Source organism: Zeus faber (genome assembly GCF_960531495.2).
Source record: "Zeus faber genome assembly, chromosome: 6".
NCBI classification, from domain to species: Eukaryota; Metazoa; Chordata; class Actinopteri; order Zeiformes; family Zeidae; genus Zeus; species Zeus faber.
The window spans coordinates 4,513,084-4,538,443 of NC_137201.1; the positions used below are offsets into that span (position 1 = coordinate 4,513,084).

Sequence of the window (25,360 nt, forward strand, 5' to 3'; positions counted from 1 at the left end):
TTTTTCTCTATTCTTAGCCTACTATGAGTTGGGAAAACAGTTTTTTTTTTTTTTTTAATACAAAAAAAAGTGTTAAATCCTTGTTACACAAAAAAAGGTTTGCGAAGAGGAGATATTTGACTGAGTGATAACAATCTGACCTTCGTTACATGATAAGAGTGGCACGAGACGACGCGTCTGGGATTTAACACCGCGATGCAGCTTGAACCTCGTCTTTTCCTGATCCTTGAAGGCCGCGTGAGTGTGAAGTCGTGTTATTACACATTGTTCTAAAAATAGATGAAGTGACTATGAATACCCCTGCCAGCGTGGTGGGGCTTCCTCTGAGTTTACGCAGGGCAGCAAACGGTCAATGACGACAATATCAGCCACCCCGAGTTTAAACCCCGAGATTACTAATTATTAACTATCGATGATGTCATTTCTTGTGACTTGTGGTCCCAATCAATCCGAAACAGACTGGGATGGGCACCGGGGGGGAATAGAGGATTGGTTGAAGATTGGTGGGAATAACGACATGGCCGACAGATCGACACCGTACAGTAAATCCACCTATATTTATATTTCCCTTTCTTGACATCCATACTGCCACTTCGACCCCAGCTATTTCCTTTTAACCTGTACATCATGGAATCAGTTTTTTTGTATATACTGTGTAATTTGCATATTTGTAATTTTGTAATTTGCATGTTTTGTATTTAATTTGCCATTTTTGTTCTTTATTTGGCTATTTTTGTACATTTGGCTTTTCTTGTTTTATTTCTTCTGACCGTGAAGCCATTTAGGCCATTTGGCAACGCACCGATCGTTACCACAACAAAATTCTGACAAATTCCCAAAATAAATGTGATCGTGATTCTGAGGTAGAAAGCGACAGTCGTGTGTGAGTTTGAATAATAATAATAATAATATAACGTCATAGACGAACATTCCTTCTCTAGTCTGGAGTTTCAGGAGATGCAAAGTTGACACTGTGTGTGTGTGTGTGTGTGTGTGTGTGTGTGTGTGTGTGTGTGTGAGTGAGAGAGAGAGAGAGAGAGAATAATCGGAAAATAAATTAGAAACGTCCTCAGGTTCGCTGCACATCCCCGCGCGCGCTCACCTTCATTGTACAGAGATGACGACGGGGGCGGGCTGGAGCCCTCGCCGCCGGCCGAGTCATCCGGGTCCGAGATCCCGCCGTCCTCCCCCGACAGGCTGAGGTCATCGAGCGGGGTCTCCTCGCCGCCGTCGAGGTCCCCGATGGCACCTTCGCGGGGGGGGGCGACAAGGGAGCTACAACATTAGTACCTCTTGACTAATTGGGTGTCTGAGGAGAATAGCAATCATATATCTTCGAGCAAAAGTATCGTACAAGGCAAAGGTGAAAATAAGTGATTTAGGGTGGTTTAACACAAGAAAGACTACGCACCACAACCCCCCCACCCCGCCCCACGATCAGGACCATCCCCAAAAAGCGGCATCACCACCCCCCAGCACTCTCCGGGGAAAAAAAAAAAAAAAAAAAAAAAAAAAAAAAAAAAAAGTCATTGAGAAATGATTTCAGGAATTGGATACGCTGAACAGTATAATCTGGAAGATTAATAGCAAGAAAGCCAAGGGGGACCTCAAAGCCAAATTGCACTATACCTAAAATTGTAGCTAAGAGAGTGATTAGCGCGAGGGCTGATACGTATCAATTACAGTTTCATAATCCCTGCTGACCACAGTAATTATACAGTACTTTTGATCTATTTTAGCCCGTTTGAAGATTACAGCCACGCACAAGAAAAATATAATAAAAAATAAAAAAATCCGTCCATTAATATGGATTTAATATGAATTTTTTTTAATGGGTTTTTGGTTTTTAACAGTGCTCCGTAAGCTATGAGATCAATGCATAGGTCTAATTTGCGTTATTGTGGCCGTTAAGAGTACCGTGAAAGCCAATGTGATAGAAGCATTAAGCATAATTCCTTTATGATATCGTATCGGTATTGAACCCATTTCCTAATAAGACTCGTATTGAGACTAAGTTATGGTTCAACACGAGAAATAGAAGTTGAAGGGATAGTTGATGGAATAACCAATCAGCGGTTTTTGCCATTTTCGTGGTCCAGGTTTAATTAGCGGACAACAAATCAAGAAATAACTTTCGAATTCCTATTGTATCTAATAGCATTCTATAATAAATGTAAACTATTCCATAGTATTCCTATAAGATCCTATAGCTTAGGGTTGCTATAGGAATTTCTATGGAAATCCTAGAGGAATTGTACACTAATTTGATGATATTTTGGGACCATCCGTATGGGAATTCCTATAGAATTCTATAAAATATCCCATGGGAATTGTACAGGAATTTGATTATATTTTGGGACCATTCCAGTGGGAATTCCTATACATCCCATAGGAATTGGACAGGAATTTGATTATATTTTGGGACCATTCCAATGGGAATTCCTATAGGATTCTATAATATCTCTTTAACAAAAGGCTTTTTTAAAGGGAATGTTAAGCCCCACCCCTCTTTCTCCATTTATTTCTTGCCTGCTCCCATTCATTTGTGGAGAATGACGCAGCTCCTCCCCAGACACAGTCTGGTCTCGAGAGGGTCGAGGAGCGGTGGGCACACACACACACACACACACACACACACACACACACACACACACACACACACACACACACACACACACACACACACACACACACACACACACACACACACACACACACACACACACTATATATTACCCTTTTCCCACTGCACAAAACCCGGTAACACCCGCTAACAATCGGCATTTGTCCCCACTGGGGAGGAAAAACCCGGGTCTCAGTCCCAGGTCAAATGACCCTGCAATAGAATAGACACAGGTTTTAATCGGCTCCACCTCCGATTGGCTCTGATGTGAACAGGACACCCGGGTCGACCTGCTCCTTTTTTTTCCCCCCTTCACCTGTGCGATGCAACGCACGCTGCAGTTCCAGACGCTGACGCATAAACAGACAGGAATATCTGTGTATCATTCCATATCCCATTTACAACCCAAAATCAGAAGTTATTGACTTTTCTTCCACTGGGGGACCATGAAATGTTATGAGTGTGGGGATCCACCGTGGGGAGCACAACAGCTCCCCGCCGGTCGCCCCTTCCCACCGCCGAAGGACGGGCGGCACGGATACTCCATGCTGTAGGTGCTCCATGCTGCTTCTACTGTAGTGTTGGATCGTTCATGAACGATCCGATTCTTTTGAACGGCTTGAATATATTTTTTTCAAGTTTTGTTGTTTAAGTTGCTGTCTCCTCTACTGTTTTGTTCCCAAACACACTGGAACCGTGACACGCCCCTTTTCCCACGTGTTCATGACGTCGAATGTGATGCACCAGGAAAAAAAAACAAAAAAAACAGCATTTCTCCTGGCAATGGGAAAATTGTCAATCGCCTATTTTTAGCGGGTCAACCCGCTAATTCTGGTGTGAAAACAGCATATGTGGAGTGGGGGGGGGCTTGCCAGAAATGGTAAAAAAAAACGTCGGAAAGTGGAAAGTCAAGTCAAGATATCCCACCCGGAACACTGTCCTCCGAAAAATAAGAGAATAAAAATATATGAGAGCCAGAGAGAGAGAGAGAGCGAGAGAGAGAGAGAGAGCGAGAGATATTCCAGGCAAGTTGTGAAATTAATTTTTAACACGTCGTGATGAGGGGTCGGGGTGGTTGGCTGTGTGTGTGTGTGTGTGTGTGTGTGTGTGTGTGTGTGTGTGTGTGTGTGTGAGAGAGTCGGGATGGTTTCATAGCTACAGCCGTGACTGGGGGGCGTATATATTGACAATGCAAGAACAAAAGGAGCCCATAATCTATACAAAGCGCACAACAATGCCCCCGTGAATGAAGAATCCCCGTTACAAGAAGGGAGAGGCCATCCCCCCCACAACCCCCCTAATTCCGTTAATTTCACTTCCAAAGCAATTAAAAAGCAGACCGAGATAATACGCGGGAACAATCGCCGGGGCTGACAAAGTGTTTTCCGTCTTTGTAAATTAAACATCTTTAGGCTAATTTCAACTTCCACGCCCGCATGGTTCGCTCTAATTTCAGATAATATGAAAAAAATTAACGCTGTTCGATTTGGACCTTACCGAAAAAAAAAAAAAAAAAAAAAAAAAAAAAAAAAATCTAAAAGTCAAAAATTATAAAATAAATAAATAAATAAAACAAAACCAAAAAAAAAAAAAAAAAAAAAAAAAAAAAGATTGATCACGTACACAATATTTTTAAAATTAGGTTCGTTGTCGCCCGAGCTTCGCCAGATCTAATTTTTGGTATCTGCGAGGATATTTTCATACAATTAATTTTCCTTTAATCATAATCGTACAAAGGGACTCCTCTCTATAAAAATTCCAATTATATTTCCCCTGGTATGAAATGTGCAGTTTGAATTATGATTTCTCTCCTCATTACCGTTATGGTTGTAATGAATCAATCGCCGCATCACTGCTTTCAGACATCAAATGGTGTGGAAGAAGAAGAAGAAGAAGAAGAAGAAAGAAAAAAAAAGTTTGGGTTCCGGTCTTCTCTATTATCCGAGCGGAAATATTCCCTTTCCCGCCCCTCCTCCTTTCTCCATTCCTCTCTCCAGGATAGTTAGTTAGTTGGCGAGAAGGATAGCGAGGCCTGTGTGATAAGTGACTGCACATTCCGCTTCATTTGCCTTTAAAAAAAAAAATCAAATAAAATAAAATAAAAAATTAAAAGCTTATTAATTGTAAAGGGGGCTAACTCCGCTCTCCGCGCGATACCCCACCCCCACCAACGCCGGGACCGAAATCATTCCAGAGGTGGCGGAACAATAAATGGATAAAAATGGAAGAGGAACGTATCTCCACCGCGAGACCCGATGAGGATGTTATCCGAGAGCGCGATTCAACTTTTTTTGGGGGGGCTTGGGGATAATCGAGAGAAGTGGTCTGTTCCTGGAAATAATGCCGAGGGTCCATCACTCATCAATACCTTCAAAAATAAATAAATAAATAAAAGTCGCCACTATTTTGAGGTAGGCACCCAATGTTTTGAGCAATCTGTTGAAGTGAAAGGTGGACACGCCCAGTAACCCGGCTGGCTGGCTGGCTGGCTGCCTGCCTGCCTGCCTGCCTGCCTCCCTTCTCGGCTAGGAATAGTGTGTGCGCACCCGGGAGGAAGGCTTCAGTAATAGGAAGGTCGCTGGTTCGATCCCCGGCTCCCTTCCTCCTTGTGCAAGACACTTCACCCACCTTAACTGCTCCCTGCTGAGCCGCCTTGCATCGGAGTATCCATCCAGTTGTAAGTCGCTTCGGACCAAAGCCATTTATTGAAATGTAAAGAGGATTTTGAAAATGCCCACGTAAAAATGTTGAGTGTTCTAGATTTGCTAAGATGTGATTTTATTTATCTTTTTTTTGTCGCTGAGGGCTTTTTTTTTTTTTTTCCCCCCCTCTCCTCACCACTGTTTCGGCCGTGAATTTTGATAATAACCGAGGCTCTGTCATCTGCGTATTAAAAGCTGTGCTCGACACCTTCCTTTGTTCTTTGACGCTGTACTGAATGGGGAACGCGGAAGGAGCAGCGCTTCATCGGTTAAATGGGAGAGAGACACACCGCGGGCCTGCGGGCGCTTTCCAACGATAGGACAACGGGGGGGGGGGGGATAGAGCCAGGAGTCGAGGAAGAAGAGGGAGCCGTTTCTTAAGCGTGGCGAGTCGAGCCGTCCCCGGGGAAACAGAGGAGGACGCTGTCGAGGAGGGAGCGGAGAGCCGAGCCGAAACGGGAGTTATGAGGGAAAGAGAGAGAAGAGAGGCAGAACAAAGTGGCATAGATACCGCTTTTATTATTATTATTAACGCGCCGGCCACATCAAACCTGCGCCGCTGATTAAACGCTGAGACAACACATCAAACCTGCAGTGCTCCAACGAGCCTGATTAAAACGCGTGCGGGCGGGCTGCGGGCTCTCCAGCTAATAACCCGCCGCACGTTAAAACTTAAAAAATAAATTATGCGAGAGAGAGAGAGAGAGAGAGAGAGAGAGAGAGAGAGAGAGAGAGAAAGGGGGGGGGGCAATTCTATCAAGCAATCACAAAGACTCGAGGGAGTGAGGAAGGAAGAAAAAGAAACTTAAGAGGATATTTACAGAGAGAGAGAGAGAGAGAGAGAGAGAGAGAGAGAGAGAGAGAGAGAGAGAGTTCTTTGGTCTCTGCTCTTGAGGAATCTACTCGAGCTACCTGACACAGAGTCGGGCGCTTAGAGAGGAGCCACTTATCGATCAGAGCGGCGGGGTGGAGAGGGCGGGTGGCGATTAAGGCTACACTTTGGCAACTTTGGCATTTGAATGGCTCCCAGGCTCTCAGCGTCTGCGCCAAGCGCCCCCAACCACCCACCAACCGACCACCACGCACAAAGATACCAACCTGTCGCAGGGCTCAACACCAACTTTGAAAGTGGTTGCCGAAACTGAAAATATGGTCACGATTTTAAGTAACCTTATATTTTGAGTAATGAAGTTATACGTCAGCTTAATAATGAAGCTGTGACATAAAATAATGTTTAAACACTTTATTACAGTAGCCAAACACCATTTGTTTGTAGTTTGTGTTTTATCTGACACAGAATTTAGGAGGGGAAGAAATACAAGTCAAAACAGACAAGAGCTGTGGTAACTCCGCTGGTCACACTTGGCCTGAACCCACTCAGCCTGTGTCTCTCTCTAACACCCACATGTATATTCTCACCACATACACAATAAGAATCTCAACAGTCCAGTCCCCTCATTGTTAACAATAGTAGATTCAAATTTGCATCTTTCCATTTAAAAGTAGCTCTCCACCATCAGTCCAACAATCGCCGATAGTCGATATGTTGTGTGGCGGTGGGTGTGCGGCACGCATGGGGGGGGGGGGGGGGGTCGGGGCCGTTCGGGTGGAGCAACGATTGTCAGTGAATGCAATCATGGAAGAGCATGTTTCAAAAAGGAATACAAATTCCCCCATATGGGAATATTTTGGTTTTAAACCGGACGCAACCGGCAAGCGGATGTAAATGAAGTCTAGTATATTGTAGCAAGCTGAGCACGGCACAGGGCTTTAGCGGAGCAGCGATGGCTTACGCCACTGCTCTACACTTGCCTATTTTACGAATTATCAGTCTTCAATAAATTTCAAACTTAAAATATATTCAGACAGTATTTACTTTGATTTAAACAGTGGGAGCGGGTCCTGAGAATCAGACTGGTGCATGACATTGGCTGGATGCGTGTGTGTGTGTGTGGAAAGTGGCCACACAACGGCGGACCTGTGTTGCGCACGAACATAACGTTAGGGCAGAAGTAACTTTAACCAAATAAAATGTTGACTTTCATTTAAATTTGATTTTCCAGTGTTGTAGGTTTTTATTTATTGTTCTATATTCATTTAAAACAAAAAATACTGAACAGGTGGTTGCCTAAGGGGGAAAGCAGAGGCCATGAAATTGTTACCATTGACTCAATATGGTTTCCGAGGGCAACCGGGCAACCGTTACTGTCGAGCCCTGTATCCTAAAGTGCAGTGTTTCCCACAAATATAGACCTTACTTGGGCGGGTCGCCTAGGTATATTTGGCGACCAATCGCATTTAAAAAATTTTTTATCCGTCCGAGAGGACAACGCCATCCCATATGATTAAGTAGTGGACAATCTCCCCTCGCTCTAACCCTCCCGAACCTGTTTGTTCTGCTATCGCAGAAGGGTCAACTGACTATTGCAGATGCTCTGCAGAGCAACAGATAGAGAGACGTTCTCTGGTATTACGCTAGAAGACGCGGACGCGGTGGATATTTCACTGCTGCCTACGCTTTCTGGTTCAGGGGGATCAGAAAGCGCTCCAAGTTTGTATCGGGTCGGGAGACAGCAGGAAGTCTTGCGTTCCAGAGGAACTCTGAATTGAATTGAACTCTAATTCGTGTGGAAAGTGATGCTGCACTCCACGGGAACTTGGAAACCTGTAATTTGTACCCCCACCCCCACACACACACATGAGAGGAACCCTTGTCATTACATGTTGTCCCATCGGCTCCGGGCTTGTTCCACCTTGCCCATTCTCTACAATAAAGCTGGTACTTTCAAACACCATCGCCTGTGTCGGAGGGCCCTTATAACGCCACTCGGGTGGCGTGTGGCAGGCGGATCCACAACTACAAAGCTGAGATTCTTGCGAATCCAAAGAGCCCAATTGCATTCATATGTGACGAAATATGCCTCATAGTAACCATTTCAATGTGATGACAGCATTTTTTCCATACTTGACCTTATTGTATAAAATGACCTATTGTGACCTCTAGGATAGTCACAGCCTCATACAACTCCAGACTAAGAATCTAGACACATGGGATATTCAGAGGATTTTTGGGATGTCCAGGTATTCTGAAGATAAGTGTGTGTTTTTTGAGCCTTTTTCAGAAAATAGTGCTCGTCATCTAAATCGTAAAAATCGCACAAATCTCCAATTTTCAAATGTTATTGATACTGCTTCAGAGCATTACCTTTAATTAAGTGTTTAATTTAATTCCCCCCTATTCTAGTAGTCAAAATGGCTAGAAAGTGTACCCAAGCGTAAGTAATGGTATGAACCCACAACTTGGCCCCCCCTACACTCAAAATATTAGTATTTTTATCAGACGCAATTCAAAGTATAATGTTCATTACCTTTTAATTGATAGAAAAAAGACATACAGTGTCAAGATGCTTCTCAAATGATTCCTTCCGATCTCTCTCTTTCAGCTTTCTGATGGTGTAAGGCACTTGTATGTGGCACCAACTGCTGACCGCCGCCCCCCCCCCAACTCCAACCCCCCCAAGAAAGGGGCTCTGAGCTTAAAAGGGACCTATTATGCAAAACTCCCTTTTTCAGTGCTTGTGCACATACATTTGGGTCTCTGGTGGGCCTACTAACACACAAACTGTGAAAAGGACAACTCAGTCAGTTTTTTTGTGAGCTGTCTGTTTCAGAAAACAGAAAACTGAAAACGACCCGTTCAGCTTTGTGTCTCAGTACTTCGTAGCATTCAGACACATTAGAATTAGAACCGCCCCCCACCTGAGTAACTCCACCCACGCCTGGAGCGCGACCAAACCCCCTAGCATCGAAGCTAAGAGCTAATCATGGGAATGGTTCTGTTGTTGGCTGCATAGACCAGCATAAATCTTGTAAAAGAAAGAGGAATTAATACCACGTCTGTGAGAAAACTGCAGACGAGGGAAATGTAAGCATTTAAAAATGTATTCTGCTGTGTGTGTGTGTCCACGTTAGGTGACTCTAGGCTGCGGCATGCGATCCACTCTGCTGTAGATGTATTTATTGTATTTTGCGACATTTCCCTAATTGAATGAAAGAAAAAAGCCCCAAGCCTCACCGTATCCCGCAGTGCTCCAAGCTCCGCGCTACTCCGGACACGCATGGTAAAAACGCTGTTGTTTTTTTTGTTACAATAAATACATCTACAATAAAAACCCACTCAAAAAAAACGCACTGTTATTATTGGATTTGTTTGGAGAAACGGGCAATGGGGAAGCACAGTAGATCGTGCACTGAGGCAGGAATCGCAGTGTTAAGCACCAGGCAGGGGCAAAGTGATTGTGTGTGTGTGTGTGTGTGCGCGTGTTTTTCTTCCCTCACCAGTGGAGATGTAACAGCAGAGGTCGGCGTGGTGCAGCCAACCGTTTTATTTTTTATTCTTTTTGAAAGGTTAAAATTCCAGGAAAATAAAAAAGAAAACAAGGGGACAGTGGGGTAAAAAGGGAGATATGCAGGAAAATCCAGAGAAAATGGGAGGGTTGACAGCTACGCATTTCTTACATAGAACTTGGTACTGAGCAAAACGTAAAGTGATCCGGTTGTCTTTGCGACAACGGCGGCGCAAAGAATAAGACCACTTGGAAACGCTAGGGCGGCAAAGTTGAAAAGTTGTCTATTGCCCCTTTAAGTGTGCGTACCCTATAAGCAAAGAAAAGGCCTTGCAGCGACCCGAGTCCAAATCCGGCCTGCGGTCGTTTGCTGCGTTTTTCTCCCAAACGTAACCCTAACCCAATCTAACCCTAACCCTAGCATGCTTTTGTGTTTGGACTTCCACAAAGATTTATCACATTTTTGGGGTTGTTCTTAAAATCGTAGACATTTTAATACTGGTGACACTAACTAGTACCTTCGTTTCTTCGGTGGGCGGGATGGACGGATGGACAGAGAGACAAATAGACCGCAAAGGAGATTGACAGGGAGAGGGGACAGACAGAGAGAGAGAGAGAGAGAGAGAGAGAGAGAGAGAGAGAGAGAGAGAGAGAGAGAGAGAGAGAGAGAGAGAGACAGACCTGATATAGGGAGCAAAAATAGACAAACAGATGGAGGGAAACAAATATGCAGATGTAAGAGAAGGATAAAGTCACTCCAATCCCGCCTCCAATCCGAGCGGCAGCCGGCAAAAAAAAAAAAAAAGAAAAAAGAAAAAAGGAAAAGCTTTCTCAGTTATAAAGGAAATGCACATTTGCACAACGGCGACAATCAAAAATCTAAATAAAATAGAAAATGGAGAGCGAGGTGAGGGCCAGAGCAAACAGGAGAAAAAAAAGGAAAGAATCTATAGGAAGAATGGAGTGAATATAATACTGGATATGATGAGTGAGAGCATGGAGAGAAGGTAGGTGTAGTTGGGTTGTGATATGCAGGGGCCCCCACCCATCGATCCTTCGTTTCTCGAAGCATCCCTCCATACCACGCGCTCTGACCCGCTGCCCGTCCATCCCTTTCCAAGTCCCGTGCTATTCTTCCCCCCACCTCCTCACTCACTCTCTCCCTCCGTCACCATCTCCCTGTTATCCCTCTCTACCACCACCCCCCATCTTCAACCCATCCCTGCCTTCAATACAACTCTTCCTGCACTCCATCACCTTACCTCCCTCCCTCCCTCCCTCCCTCTCCATCTCTTCATTCAAAGACGGGGGGGGGGGGCAGAAGGAGAGGAGAGGGAGGGAGGGAGCGAGCGACCGAAAAGAAGCGCAGTGACAGGGCAAGCGTCACTGGTATGAGTGTGTGTGTGTGCAGGCGTGCGTGCCCGTGTGTGTGTGTGTGTGTGTGTGTGTGTGTGTGTGTGTGCCTGTGTGTGTGGCGGCGCGCACGGCGGATAGCTGGGAGCCGTTGGCGGTTATCGTCTCCTGCAGACTCTCTCTGCCGGCCTGATCTGTCTCCTCTTCATTAAGCAAATACGCCGACGTGGAAATGAAAACATAATAGCTATTTGATTTCCAGCGAGATATTTTGCATATTGGTTCGGCGCTGATAGTGGAATTTCATCAAGTCGTTCTTTTTTTTTTTTTTTTTTTTTTTTTTCCCCCCCTCCCCACTTCCCACCCCCCATCTCTCTCCTCCCCCTCCTCACTGCCCTTCCACACTTAAAAAAAAAAAACAAAACAAAACAAAAAAACGGTATTACCGTGCTTTACATTGAAGAGCAAAAACGCAAGAAGAAGAAGAAGAATAAGAGGGTGACACAAATCTTCTTCCCCAGGAGACTCCTTAAATGATTAAACACCCCCAAACACACACCTTTGAGTTTTTTTTTTTTTTGATGCGGCTTTAAGTCGACGGTGCTAATCAGAGATAGGGACAGGCTGAATTAACTCCTTAATGAGCAGCCGGCTGTGTTGTGTTCGTCGCCATGAGATAAAAAAAAGTTCCTGGGGGAGGCGGGGGGGGGCTTTCAGCAAAAAAATGACCAAAACTGTAGGGGATGGAGCGAGATCCCATTCACACCTGGCTACGTGGGCCCCGCCCCAGAGACGTTTCCAGAGGAGAATGCCGTCGCACACCTTGGCGTTTACCGCATCGCTCCACGCGTGTCTCCAGTGGCCGATTGGAATCGAATTTCAAGCGCCCCACCCAAGCCCCTCATATTTGCATAATATGCAAATAACCGTGTATTTCCAGTGAGAAGTGAAAAAAAGGTGTTGCGTATGCGCATACATACATATATATACACACACACGCAAACATCTATATATGCACATATACACACACACAATTTATATACATACACAACCGCATATATGCGCGCACACACACACACACACACACACACACACACACACACACACACACACACACACACACACACACACACACACACACACACACACACACACACACACACACACACACACACACACACACACACACACACACACACACACACAGAGTAGGATGTTTGTTCTCATATTGGCGTGCTGCCTCCATTTCTTGCGCTCGCACGGTCCATGCTCGAGTTTTGATTGAAGAGGCATTTCAGCCTGACCGCCATTAAAGCTGTTCGAGAGAGGAAAGTGGTGAAGGACAGCTGGATCGTAAAACATTTTCACCCAGCCGGGTTCAACCATCATCGAGCAAATTGAGAGATTGTGTGGAGTTCTTTTTCTTTGAGCTTCAGAATTAAAACATATTTTCATTTGCATTGATGACTTAGTAATTAATACTCAGTCATCTATCTCATTAAGTCTACTAATGCCATGGGCACACGACACGACTTTCAAATTGGTCAGATCGCTGCGTGGTTCACACTCCACATCTTTCTGTCTTCTGTGATCGGGAATGTGACCCCGACATTACAAGCTCTTTCACGAGGAGGAATCCCCGGCGAGCCTGTCGGGTCTCCAAACTACGTTTTTAAATCACGAAAACACACGCTTGAAGTGATACCGGAAATAACGCGATACCATGTGCGGACAGGAATTTTTTTTTTTTTTTTTTTTTTGAGATTCTTGATCACCGTAAAAAATAAGATTAAAAGCAGAGTTTAGATAAGATATATATTAAAAACATAGAGAAGAAAAGTAAATCAGGGATGATGTGTGTTTCTGGCTGCTTCTCCAGGCACTCTCGCCTCCCCTTCCCTTAACCCTAGGCTCAGCATACGTCTCTGACCTAAGTCTCTATGACCTAAGTCTCTACTCAGTCACTATGACTTAGACTTGTGTGGGTACTGGGTCAGTAGCAGTATTGGGGACGGTCGATAGCTGACATGAAACTATGTGATTGCGATGAATAAAGGTCATTTTTAGGCCATATTAACATAGATATCACTGCAGTTCAAAATGCATGGCTTGAAGAGAGTGGGGTAAATGTATCTGCCTTCTTTAGTCTTTTCCTTCTCTGTTCAAAAGCATCCTGCCAGAGTGGGAGGATCCTTTTTGATCAAGCAGACATCTTCATCCCGCAAATGTTTTTTGTTTTTTGTGGGCCCTCTCCCGGTCACGCAGAGAAGCTTATGATCATACTGTTAATACTGTTCTACCTATCGCTGTTCTACACCCCCCAAGCCAGATTAAGTCTTCTCTCTGGTATTTCGGCGTTTCACAAGCAGCTTTCTGCCCTGGCACAACTTCAGACGGCCCAGCTGGTAAGAGATAGTCGCTTCCTGCTCAAGGACACATACACAACTCCCACATAGAGAGGAGACGGGATGCATCAAAAACATTGTGATGGGAGGTGTCTGTGTGTGTGTGTGTGTGTGTGTGTGTGTGTGTGTGTGTGTGTGTGTGTGTGTGAACCTGTCTATATGGCTCAAACGCCCGACGACGAGAGAGCATCTTATTGTTGTGTCTGCTTTCTGTATGCCTATGTAAAGATAAGAAAGTGAAAAAAGTAAGGGTGTCCAAAAGTTGGCTTTTCTGGATTCTTTGTTCCTATTCCAAAGAAATTATATGTTCAATCGGGGGCATATTTCTGACTTCTCTATCCTTCTCGCTCTTTCTCGGCGCATTTTGATAAAAAAAAAAAAAATTGTTGCCAGGGTATAAATGTGAACAGACCATAGGGCTGCACAATTAATCATATATTAATACCGTTATCAATCGGGCTTCCACAATTAATTGACGTTGGCCGGGGAAAAATCTGCGCCATCTCGGCGTCAGATTCACAAAAGATATAGCGCTAATGATATGCCAGCGCAAACACGCCCATAAAGTTTTGAAGCTGAGCGCAATTTGCCCAAGTTTTTCGCCTGATCGCAATTATCCATGGGGCAAAATAAATCATCTGTGCACCCGTGCGCCAGCGGGAGACAGGCGCAGCGGAGTAAATGCGTGTTAGAGTCTCCATTTACAACTTTACGCAACGGTTCTAAACCTGCCTGTTTTCCAAATGATCGGTTTTAAAGAGGAGAAGTGAGAATAGGAGTGGCGAAGAGAGGAGGACGAGGGCTTAAAAACACTGAGGAGGGGCGGGATAAAACAACAGACTGGAAGGGGAGGGAAGGAGAGAGAGAGAGAGAGAGAGAGAGAGAGAGAGAGAGAGAGAGAGAACAAAGGGGGAAAGGGGGAGGTTTGGACAGTGATAGAGAAAGTTACCCAGAGTTCAGTGCAGGCCACCCCGTGCTCCACGCCGGGACCCTGGACTATTGAAGGCAGGCATGCAGACCAGGGAGAGCCAGCCGATAAGGGCGGCCTGATAACAGATAGAAAATAGCAGCAGATTTGAACTTTCCCACCGTACCGGTGTCCACCGCCGGGAGGGAGGGAGAGGGAGAGATAAAGGAACGAGTAGCAACGGAGGTTCTGATCCATTACGATCTATAAAAGCCCCCCCTCGAACAACGGAAAAACCCCAGCATGAAAACAAAGGCCATCGAGTAGGCCTTGTCTGTGTGCGTATTAATTGTAAAAACAATATTGGAGACACACACACACCAAAGTAAGGTCGGAGTAAATACATCTGGTAAGTGAGGACCCGTGTTTCTGGTTGGGTTCTGAACAAGAAAATAGTACATTCAGAGAGAGCGATACACACACACACACACACACACACACACACACACACACACACACACACACACACACACACACACACACACACACACACACACACACACACACACACACACACACACACACACACACACACACACACACTCTTTTATTTTTTGACTTGAGTGACTGAACGTGCTGCAGGCGAAAAATGTTGCGGTTCATTCATTTTAATCTAGACCCCAAAAACAAACACATTTTTGGTATATGGATTTGGAGAGCAGGGGGAACAGAATACAGCGTGATGATTCAAATGTGAGGGAAAGGTAAGGCCGACAAGCTGAAATGTGTTGTCTACTCAGCGCACCCACGCGCACACGCACGCATACACCGAGACAGCCCAAAAGGACATACGCATCCCCCACACACAGACGCGCACACGCGCACACACACACACACACACACACACACACAGCACAAGGTCATACGTGAAGCCTAACCAACCATCAGTTTATTCTCAACCCCATATCAGAGGCATTGTTTCATTCCATATCTCTAATCCTCTCTCTCTCTGGCTTGATATGGGCGAGACACAGCCTTGAGTGAAAACATTGAGAAATTTTTCACACACTCGTGGAATAAGGTCACTCCCACGTTCCACTGGCAGGCTGGGGCGGGGCCAGGGGCAGTTGGGTTAGTCAGCGTGCCTTGGCGATGAGTCCACACTGGTCAGAACTATAATATACGGCCGAAGAGGGCCTCTCTGCCTTTGCTTACGACATGACATGTTTAATTCATTTGTGCTGTCTTAGCTCCCCCAATTATTCCTACACTCCCAGTTCACCGTTACCTAAGTTATAATCTGCACCATACCTTCGCTTTGCCAAAAAGCTTACGACACACACACACACACACACACACACACACACACACACACACACACACACACACACACACACACACACACACACACACACACACACACACACACACACACACACACACACACACACTTTTTGCAGGGAGTCTAATCTGCAGTGGAATTGACAGGCAGCACCCAGACAAGGCAATGAGAGATGAGGACACATTTGACCTAAAGAAGTTGCAACAAGCAAGATAAGAAGAGATGAGGTACGTGTGTGTGTGTGTGTGTGTGTGTGTGTGTGTGTGTGTGTGTGTGTGTGTGTGTGTAAGTGCAGGCATTTGCATGTTTGAGTATTGTGTTAGTGTGTTTGCCTGAGCTTGTGTGTGTCTGTGTATATAGTGAAATGTATCATCAATCCAAGGACCACTATCCATGCTGGCAACATGTCCTCCTTCTAGGGTGAGCGAGATAATTGGGCGGGATTCAGAGAAGGTGGGGAAAGAAATTCCCCACCCTGCCTCTACCATCACAACTAGTAACTCACTGACATAATTCAGAGTAAGGATCACAAGCACCTCACAAGCAAGTGGACACTCAAAGTTGCCATCCCGTGTTTTTGACGGGAAAAGTGATGTCGGTGAGAAGAGCGGTATTATAATCCCTCCCTTCTCCTCCACGTCCCTCCCCAGTTTTCACTTTTTACTTGAGGCCTCCTCAACCGTATTCTACTGCCCAAGAAAAGACACACACACACACACACACACACACACACACACACACACACACACACACACACACACACACACACACACACACACACACACACACACACACACACACACACACACACACACACACACACACACCTCGGGGCGGAGACAAAACACAGAGGGAGGCAGAGAATGCAGATTGGGTCCCCACAGAGATAGAAACCTGGCTGGGAGAGCAAAGGCAACTGTCCTGACATGGTGTGTGTGTGTGTGTGTGTGTGTGTGTGTGTGTGTGTGTGTGTGTGTGTGTGTGTGTGTGTGTGTCTGCTCGGTTTAGAAGCATCTTTTGAGCACGATTCCACACCTAATTCACTCTTACGTCGCAATTCATGGATTCATTTTTGTGGGGAGAAGTAAATTCACTTCAATGCCTTGATGTGGTTTTGAACCTTGGCATTGAAATATACAGTATATTCAATTGTATATTTGATGTAGAGTTTGGTTTTACCGTTTCTCATTGGCGAGTTTGCTATCTTGCAAGCTTGTTCTCAGGCTTTGGAATTTGGATTCCACCTACTTTGCAAGGACACGTGAAGCAAGTCTTGTACTGGTTCAGACTTATTTCTAATCAATTTTCCACGTGGCCCTGGGCGGCTAGTGAGAGGTAAACATTTCTCCTAATATCTTGCAAATAAACTCTAAATTGCCCCCCCTCGATGACACAAACATGTGGCTGAGCACGTTCTGGGAATCAGATCCCAGAGGGCGGATACCCTTTGCCTCTGGGTGACATTTTTATTTTCACGACGACTCGACACGAACAAAGCCACATGCCGAGCGGCTTGTGCCAACTGGTCACATGAAACGCTGGGGCAGGCGTTATTATCTCACTTCACATCATCTTTAGACCATCTCCATAATGTTTTTGGGTTTTTTCCCTCCCCCCCAACCAGCTATAACTCAGAGAGGAGAGGAACATCAAAGCACCCCAAACAGATCAAAAAAGAATAAAAAAAAAAAAGGAGAAACCCCAATATAAGCTGGTAAGTGCTGCATTTGGAAGTATTAAAAAAAAATAATAATAATAAATAAAGCTTGCATAAACCGACAGTTAAAAAAAAGAAAAAGAAAATTGTACCCAAACATAAGAACAATTAAATAAAATCTTACAACACACATAGACCTATAGATAAAGACAGATATTTCTGTATGTGTGTGTAATCAATATGTTTGACCCTAATGAATGAGGATCCATACAAACGCCCCAGAAGCAAATTAGGTGTGCGGACTAAAAAGTTGCACCTGTCTAGGCCAGGCCCTACATCACCCCTGGAAAATACCAATATTATAATACCAGGCCTGGAAAACACTTTCCCCTTGTAAGGTTCAACCAGGCCGATCAATCACTCTGTGTACTGTATGTTTTGATTGGAGGGAATATCTTACCTCAAAGTTGAGGGGAGAAACAGAGGGAAAGAAAGAGAGAGAGGAGTTTGTATAGGCCGAGATAAAGAGATAGAGAAACCGATAAAGGGAGAAAGAGATAAATAGATCAGTGGGGGGGGGGGGACTTGTAGGGGGCCCTTGGATCTCTTGACCCCCCCCATCCCCTAGATAACATCGGTGTTAAGAGAGAACGAAGGGGCGGGAGAGTATGTGTGTGCGTTCTTAGGAGTCCACACACACACACACACACACACACACACACACACACACACACACACACACACACACACACACACACACACACACACACACGTTACGAGCCTATAGGTACTGTCACAGGAAGTGAGACACACACACAGTAAGCATGCAGCCAAGAAAGGACGCACTCACTCACATCTTTGTATCTCTCTCCGGCTCGCGAAAAAGAAGTAACAGTGTCCCGCCGCCCCCTCCCTCACCACTCTTTCCTCAACCCTCCCACTCCTCACCCCCAGCGAAACACCAAAAGAAAAAAAAAAAAAAAAGTCACAACAGGATTTCTGATGGGAAAAATGTGCTTTCCCCAGATGATGGCCAGATAGCGAGAGGAGGGGGGGGTGGAGGGTACAGCCAAATGTCGGAGATGATAAATGGAAGGGGTTGCCGAGACAAGATCACACACACACACACACACACACACACACACACACACACACACACACACACACACACACACACACACACACACACACACACACACACACACACACACACACACACACAAAATTCTTTAAAATTAATAGACGTACGCAAATAAACAAATTACATATACTGTACATACAAATACATACAATGTGATATCAAAGCCCATGTACCAACCGCATCATGAGTTCCGTTCAATAGACATAAATCCAATATATAATAATATATAAGATTAAAAAAAGATTTACACACACACACACACACACACACACACACACACACACACACACACACACACACACACACACACACACACACACACACACACACACACACACACACACACACACACACACACACACACAGAGCGAGATAGTCCTGTTAGAAAATGACTAAACCTGCACTCTACGGTTCAGGAAGGAAAGAGGAGTCAGACGCAGTTGTTATTTTCACAGTTAAGTGTTTAAAACATACAAACGTTTAAGAAAATGTAACATTAAACAGCAACACTCATGAATAGTATAATAAAATTATAGAGTAAAATTAATTAATTAAAATTAATGTATAAATAAATACATAAATAAAATTAAAAACTTTGAAATAAAAACAAATGCTATTAAAAAAAATAAACAAACATTTGCACAACCACCAGAAAGAATTTGTTAATATTGAGGTGTAGCTTTACTGTGATAGTTTTTGTTAATAAGCGTATTGCCAACATTTCTGTGTACTGTTTAAGGTCTATTATATTTAATGTCAGGATTTATTGTACATCACCGTTTTTATCTTAAATTCATCTTTCTGGTTCAAATACTGTATAGGACCAAATATTATATTTTAAGGCCTTTTTGATTCTTATCTTTTTTTCTGTTATTTTTAGGTTATATTTGTTGTTCAACATTATGGTTAGTGTATAGCACCGTGTTACAGATTATTGTATATTTTCCAGTTTTTCTATACATTGCCCTTTTCTTTTTAAAATGTTTCACTTGCACTAGTGTATTATTATTATTTATCATATTGCCTACTGTTTTAATGTGAGCTGCTCCAGGATGAATGAATCAATCGATCCATACATCTATAATCTCATCTATCTAGTAATCTATGATCGAATCAATACATATTGGATCAGCAGTTTGAGTTCTCACAGTTGTCGTCGTTACCACGCGGGGCCCGTCGTGCATGCGGGGCCTCGCACGTGGATGACTGGCAAGATAATTTTAATATCGGGGCCGGTGTGGATTGCTGATAGTGTTTTTTTTAAGGTAGCGGCCTCGCAGGACGCAGAGCCTGTAGTACCTATCTGTAATTAGTAACCGTTCCCTATCGCCGATAAGATAAACCCGGCGCCTGACCTTTCTCCGCTCGGTCGCCATGGCAACCTGACACCGGTGCCCACGACCCCCCTCCGCCCCCACCCAGCACACCACCCCGCCCGCCCCCACGGCGTATTATTTTAGTGATTAAACAGCAAAATAGGAGTGAAGATGTGAGGAGGCGATAAGCGATTAATACTAGTCCTCCACATGGTACTCAGAGGTGTGTGTGTGTGTGTGTGTGTGTGTCTTTCAGCGTAAAGGGGTGAGCGGGGGGGTGTGGTGGGGCTGTCGTCAGTGTCAAAACGGTCGCCGTGGGGTTTTTTTGTGGTGAATAATGGAAATTTAAGATGAGGTGAGAGCGAAATAAAAGCATGGGTTAGAGGTGGTGATGTGGGGGGCAAGGGAGACTCTCCCGGGGATGGAGAATGTTAATGGTAGCTCCGACTACCACCGCAGCCCAACCCCTCCGAAACCCCCTGCCTCCACCGTTCTTGAAGGAGTGCCATCTCTCCCTCCCATGAATAATGAATGTTGAGAGTTCAGAGCTGCCGTCTTCCTCCACCTCACAGAAAGAAAGAAAGCTACCCGACGTAACATGGGCCGTTTGATCCGGTGCCGCTGGGAAACGAGGCAAGGCGAACTGAAATGGCGACCCCTGTTGGTGCGAATACACACACGCACGCACGCACGTACACACACACACACACACACACACACACACACACACACACACACACACACACACACACACACACACACACACACACACACACACACACACACACACACACACACACACACACACACACACACACACACACACACGGGTGCCCCCGTTTGGCACAGTGCGAGGCCTTCCCCCACTCCGAGGAACCCGGGGCTTTATCTCGGCACCAGAATTTACATGGCACGGAAGCAGCAAGTAGGTATGCAAAGCGGGGAGCAGTTGACTCAAAGGTCAGTGTGGGTTTCCTTGCCAGATAAGATGCCCCAAATCGATAGCCCAAAAAAGAAGGACATATGGCGGGATGAAGGGACTAACCTGCACCTGCACCTAAACTAAAACAAGAACTTTCCTCTTTACCGGAGCTGGACGATCCCAGCCGGGCTCCAGAGCGGTGATTTTCAACTTGAAAAAAATAAAAATAAAGAATGGAAATGACCTCTTGTGTTGCAAGATCAAAATGGCAAGCCTGCTCCAATTAATCTCATTCATCAGTTCATCAGATGGAAGAGCAGCTCTGTGTTGGTGAGAACAAGTTTCACTCCCAAATGAGGACGACACGTAGTGATGAAAGGTTCAACTCCTTCTTGAGATTGGGCTCTGGGCGGGACACTCAGTGGAAAGAGTCGCTCAGTTCTCAGACCCTTTGTTGGTCGGCGTCGCAGTCGGTCGGCGTCGCAGACTGTGAGCGGGGGAAGGACTTCCTGAACCATGATCCAGAGTCAGAAGAGTCTCTGGATGAAGAGAATATACTCTTGGAGTATATTCAAGAGTAGTGTAAATCCACCGAATCTATTTGACTATGATGACCATTTATTGGCAATTTCTCTACCCATTAGTAGTTCCTTTTTAACTAGTATTTGATTTATTTGCTATTTCTTTAGTTATTACCGGTAGTTCAATTCAAATTTTGTCATTTCATAATTGTTCACGTACATTCCTTCCATACTCCCAGGCCTGTAGAGCTAGTTTGTGTGGTGCATGACCTGTAAACCTGAAGGGAAATTAGACAAGTATTCTGCAACTTTGGAAAGAAATATGTGGTTTCTTGACAGGACGGAGCATCATCTTCATCTGCTACAGTATGCATTTGGAACCAACAGGGGGGTCCAGGTGCAACTAGAACTCTGCTCAACTTCATCTATAAGCACTTAGAGGGTGGCGCCAACCATGCTGGACTGTTGTTTGTGGACTTCATCGGCTTTTAACAACACACAGCCTCACCCGCTGGTGCAGAAGCTCACGGAGCGTTTCCGGGGTGGATACTAACATCGCCAGCTGGATCTTGGACTTCCCCACACACAGATCTCAGAGAGTGAGAGTGACTGGACATCTCTCTGGACTAACTTTTAACATCAACTGGCTCTTGCCAGGGCTGTGCCCTCTCTCCTCTCTATAGATCCTGCACTCCATCCAGCACATTGTGAAGTTTGCAGATGACACGGTTTGAGTGAGCCTGCTGAAGGAGGGGGAAATGTCCCATGGTCCCGTCACAGATTCTTTTCTAAGATGGTGTCAAGAAGCCATTTTAGAATTAAATGTGATGAAGACCAAGGATATGTGAATTGATTTTTAGACGTCATCACTCTAACCCTGTAAACGCTGGAATTAAGGGTCAGGATGTAGAAATTGTTGAATCGTACAAGTGCTTGGATTGTAACACCAATATGTTGTGTAAAAAACAAAAGGACAGAAGCGGCTTTTCTGTCTGAGGAAGCTGGCCAGGTTCCATGTTGACAGGTCCTTTGGGTCGATTTTGACTTTTTCTCTCATCTGCTGGTATGCTTCTCTCAAATCAAAAACAGAAAAAAAAAAAATATATATGCATTAACCAAGGTGATCAAGGTCTGTGGCGATATCGCAGGTCCTCAACAGAAAAGGCTGTCCGAGTTGTATCACAAAAAGTTGTTGAAGAGTTTCACATCTTGCCAACGGGTTCCCGCTTCCAACACACTCACACTAGACGTACAACCAACTGTCCCTCTGGGGACAAATCAAGTTCTACTACTACTACTACTACTACTACTACTACGACGACTTCTACAAGCCGTATTTAGATGCATTAGATGCGTAGACATTCGAGGCTCCGTGACGCTGCGAGCTGTCAGAAGTCGTCCGGACGTGAGACGACAGACTGGATGCAACACTGACGAGCTGTGGCCGGGGCGGAGGGCCGGCTCAGTGGGACGCTGCGCATGTACCCGCCGAGGTTCACACGGCCGATCGGAGTAGCCTCGGACATCCGGAGATATTTCAGAGATAGCGGGGCACTCGGGTTTGGTGTATCTGTGGAAAATTCCGACCCTCACCCGTGGAGGAGGAGGAGGAGGAGGAGGAGGAGATAGCAGCCTGAGTGGAAACAGTCGCAGCACACCCATGCGATGACTGCACCGTGCAAGAACATGAACATACAGGTGCACAAGTTTTTCTTTCTTTTGTGTTTTTTTGTGGGTTTTTTTGGGCATAGTTTGTCGAGGCTTGAGCATACTTGGATTGGATAAGCAGTAAGCAGATCCTTTGTCATTATGGGGCGGTGGCCGCCGACACACAGCCGGTCTTGGCGATTTGCTTGAGTAAGCGAATCAGCCTCTGCAATGGCTGAGAAGGATCTAAGTTAGCAGAAAACGGGTAATCTTTTATCTTTCGACCCTGCCAAACGATTTCCTAAAGTCGAGAGTCGAGCCAAGTTGACGTTTCAGTTTTGCCCATTTTCATTATTTACCCCCCCCCCCAAAAAAAAGAACTTTTTGTGAATTCAGCTAAAATACTTCTTAAGTGTCTCCTAATGACGCTATCGCCACCTCGGATCTGCCGCTGCTGCTGCCGCCGCCGCAGCTGCTGCCGGGATAGTGCTGCCTTCTCAAGCCCTCCCTCCCTCACCCCTCCAACCCTCCCCCCACCCGCTATCCCCAGATACATTCTCTACTCCGGACGCCCCAAAGATACTTTTTTTTTTTTTTTTTCTCCCCTCCTTTTAATCAAAAACCCCTCCTCCATCCTCCGACGACGGCGACACGGCCAATTATTGACAAATTCCTTTTTGCACAGCGGCTGCGAAGAGAGACCGAGGGAGAGAAAGAGAGAGAGTGAGTGAGCGAATGAGCCTTGATGTGGAGTTGTAGTCGTCAACCCCCCCCCGAAGGACGAGTGGTGTCTATCAGATTCCATTAAGAGCTTCGGCTCTTTTGGCGAACAAAGCTGCCTGCGTGCCCCGCCACGCATTAGGGCTGCTATTATACGCTCATGAACTTTGTCACGATCACAATGGCTGACTACACACACACACACACACACACACACACACACACACACACACACACACACACACACACACACACACACACACACACACACACACACACACACACACACACACACACACACACACACACACACACACACACACTTTTCCTCTCCCGTCTTTGGCACTCTGCAACACCGCCAAAAAAACGGGAACTGTCGTTTCTTGTCTGCCAGGCAGACATTTCATTTTGATCTTGTGCCGCCACCTGAGTCATACGGGTGCTATTATCGAACTGCGCTCTGATCGGGTAAAATTGTTACAGCGCAAAAATTAGATCGCTGTATTTGGAACTCAGCGCAGAAGTAAACAAAAAGTTATTCGAAGATATAACCGTTCATTTTTTGGGCATATTGACACTTTGAAGTATGATAAACCAAAGGCTATAAAGATTGCATGTCACTCGATATGTCCTCAGTAACCGCAATTACAGTGGTCTAGGCACTGGCGTCTACCGGTGTCAAGTGATACTTGGATATAAGGAGAAGGGAAGAAAATGTCTGCCCGTCTACCGCGTCGAAAAGTGAGTGGGAGTGTTTCCCTTTACAGTAGGTAGACGTACTCTGAGAAACTGTATCGGATCACCCACCCACCCCTCCCTCCCTCCCTCCCTCCCTTCCTCCCTCCCTCCCCGGAATAGAGGAGCGAGCGAGGCGCCACTGTGGCCCCTGGCCCCCGGCCGCAGCCCGGGCTCTCTCCGCTCCCAGATAGGGGACCCCCGATAAAAAATAAATAAATAAATAAATGAAAAGGCCTCTTATAGATTACAGCAGATTGTTTTACTTGAGGGCACACTGCTGGAGCAGCTCAGACGAGGAAACTCACCTGGCGATGGAGGGAGGAGGGCGGAGGGCATGAAACCAGAGGAGCTCTAGCGTAGGGTGGGGGTGAGCGTGCTGCAGGGGGCGGGGGGGGGGGGGGGGGGGGGTCCGTGGCAATCCGTGTGTTTGTGTGTAAAAGAGGAGGTGATGTATACTGGTATCCCATATAAGGGAAAAGTATCCTTGGAATATCCTTCCAATAGAGCCTTATCAGTTATGATAAAAATAGCATATGGGACAGTTCTTCAGTATGGGACGAAACTTAACATTTAGGACTCGGTATCGGTAAAAGTGATGAAAGAAGGGTTATCAGTCCATCCCCAGTACACACACACACAGACACACACACACACACACACACACACACACACACACAAGTGAGGTCAGAGTAAATACACCTGGTATGTGAGGATGTTCCTGGTGCACTTGTGAACCAGAAGATGGTCCATTCGGGAGCGATCCTCACAAGTACGGTTACCCCCACCCACCCACCCCCACAGTAACCTGAGTCAGGCGGGAGAGTGCGCCAGGTGACCTTTGCTTAAAAACAGGGTCAAGTGGGAAACACAAGGAACACACACACTCTCTCTCATTCCCTCCTGTCTGATTCTGTCCATCTCTAACTCTCGGTGCACCCCTCTCTCCTCTTCCTCCTCCTCCTCCTCCTCCTCCTCTGCTACCCCCCCTCTCTCTTTCTCCTTCTTTGCCCAGACAAAGTC

At 45.6% G+C, this 25,360-nt stretch overlaps 1 protein-coding gene across 1 annotated transcript in view; it reads right to left on the bottom strand.

The window, feature by feature from the left end:
- The window catches only part of zfpm1 (zinc finger protein, FOG family member 1), a gene marked incomplete at both ends in the record, with an annotated part of 65,294 nt that extends 42,533 nt beyond the window's left edge, over nucleotides 1-22,761 (bottom strand). The window contains 2 exons of the mRNA XM_080002346.1: nucleotides 1,103-1,249; nucleotides 22,671-22,761. Of these exons, the coding sequence (XP_079858472.1) occupies nucleotides 1,103-1,249; nucleotides 22,671-22,761 (238 nt within the window). The remainder of the gene's footprint in view (nucleotides 1-1,102; nucleotides 1,250-22,670) is intronic.
- Nucleotides 22,762-25,360: the final 2,599 nt, after the last annotated feature.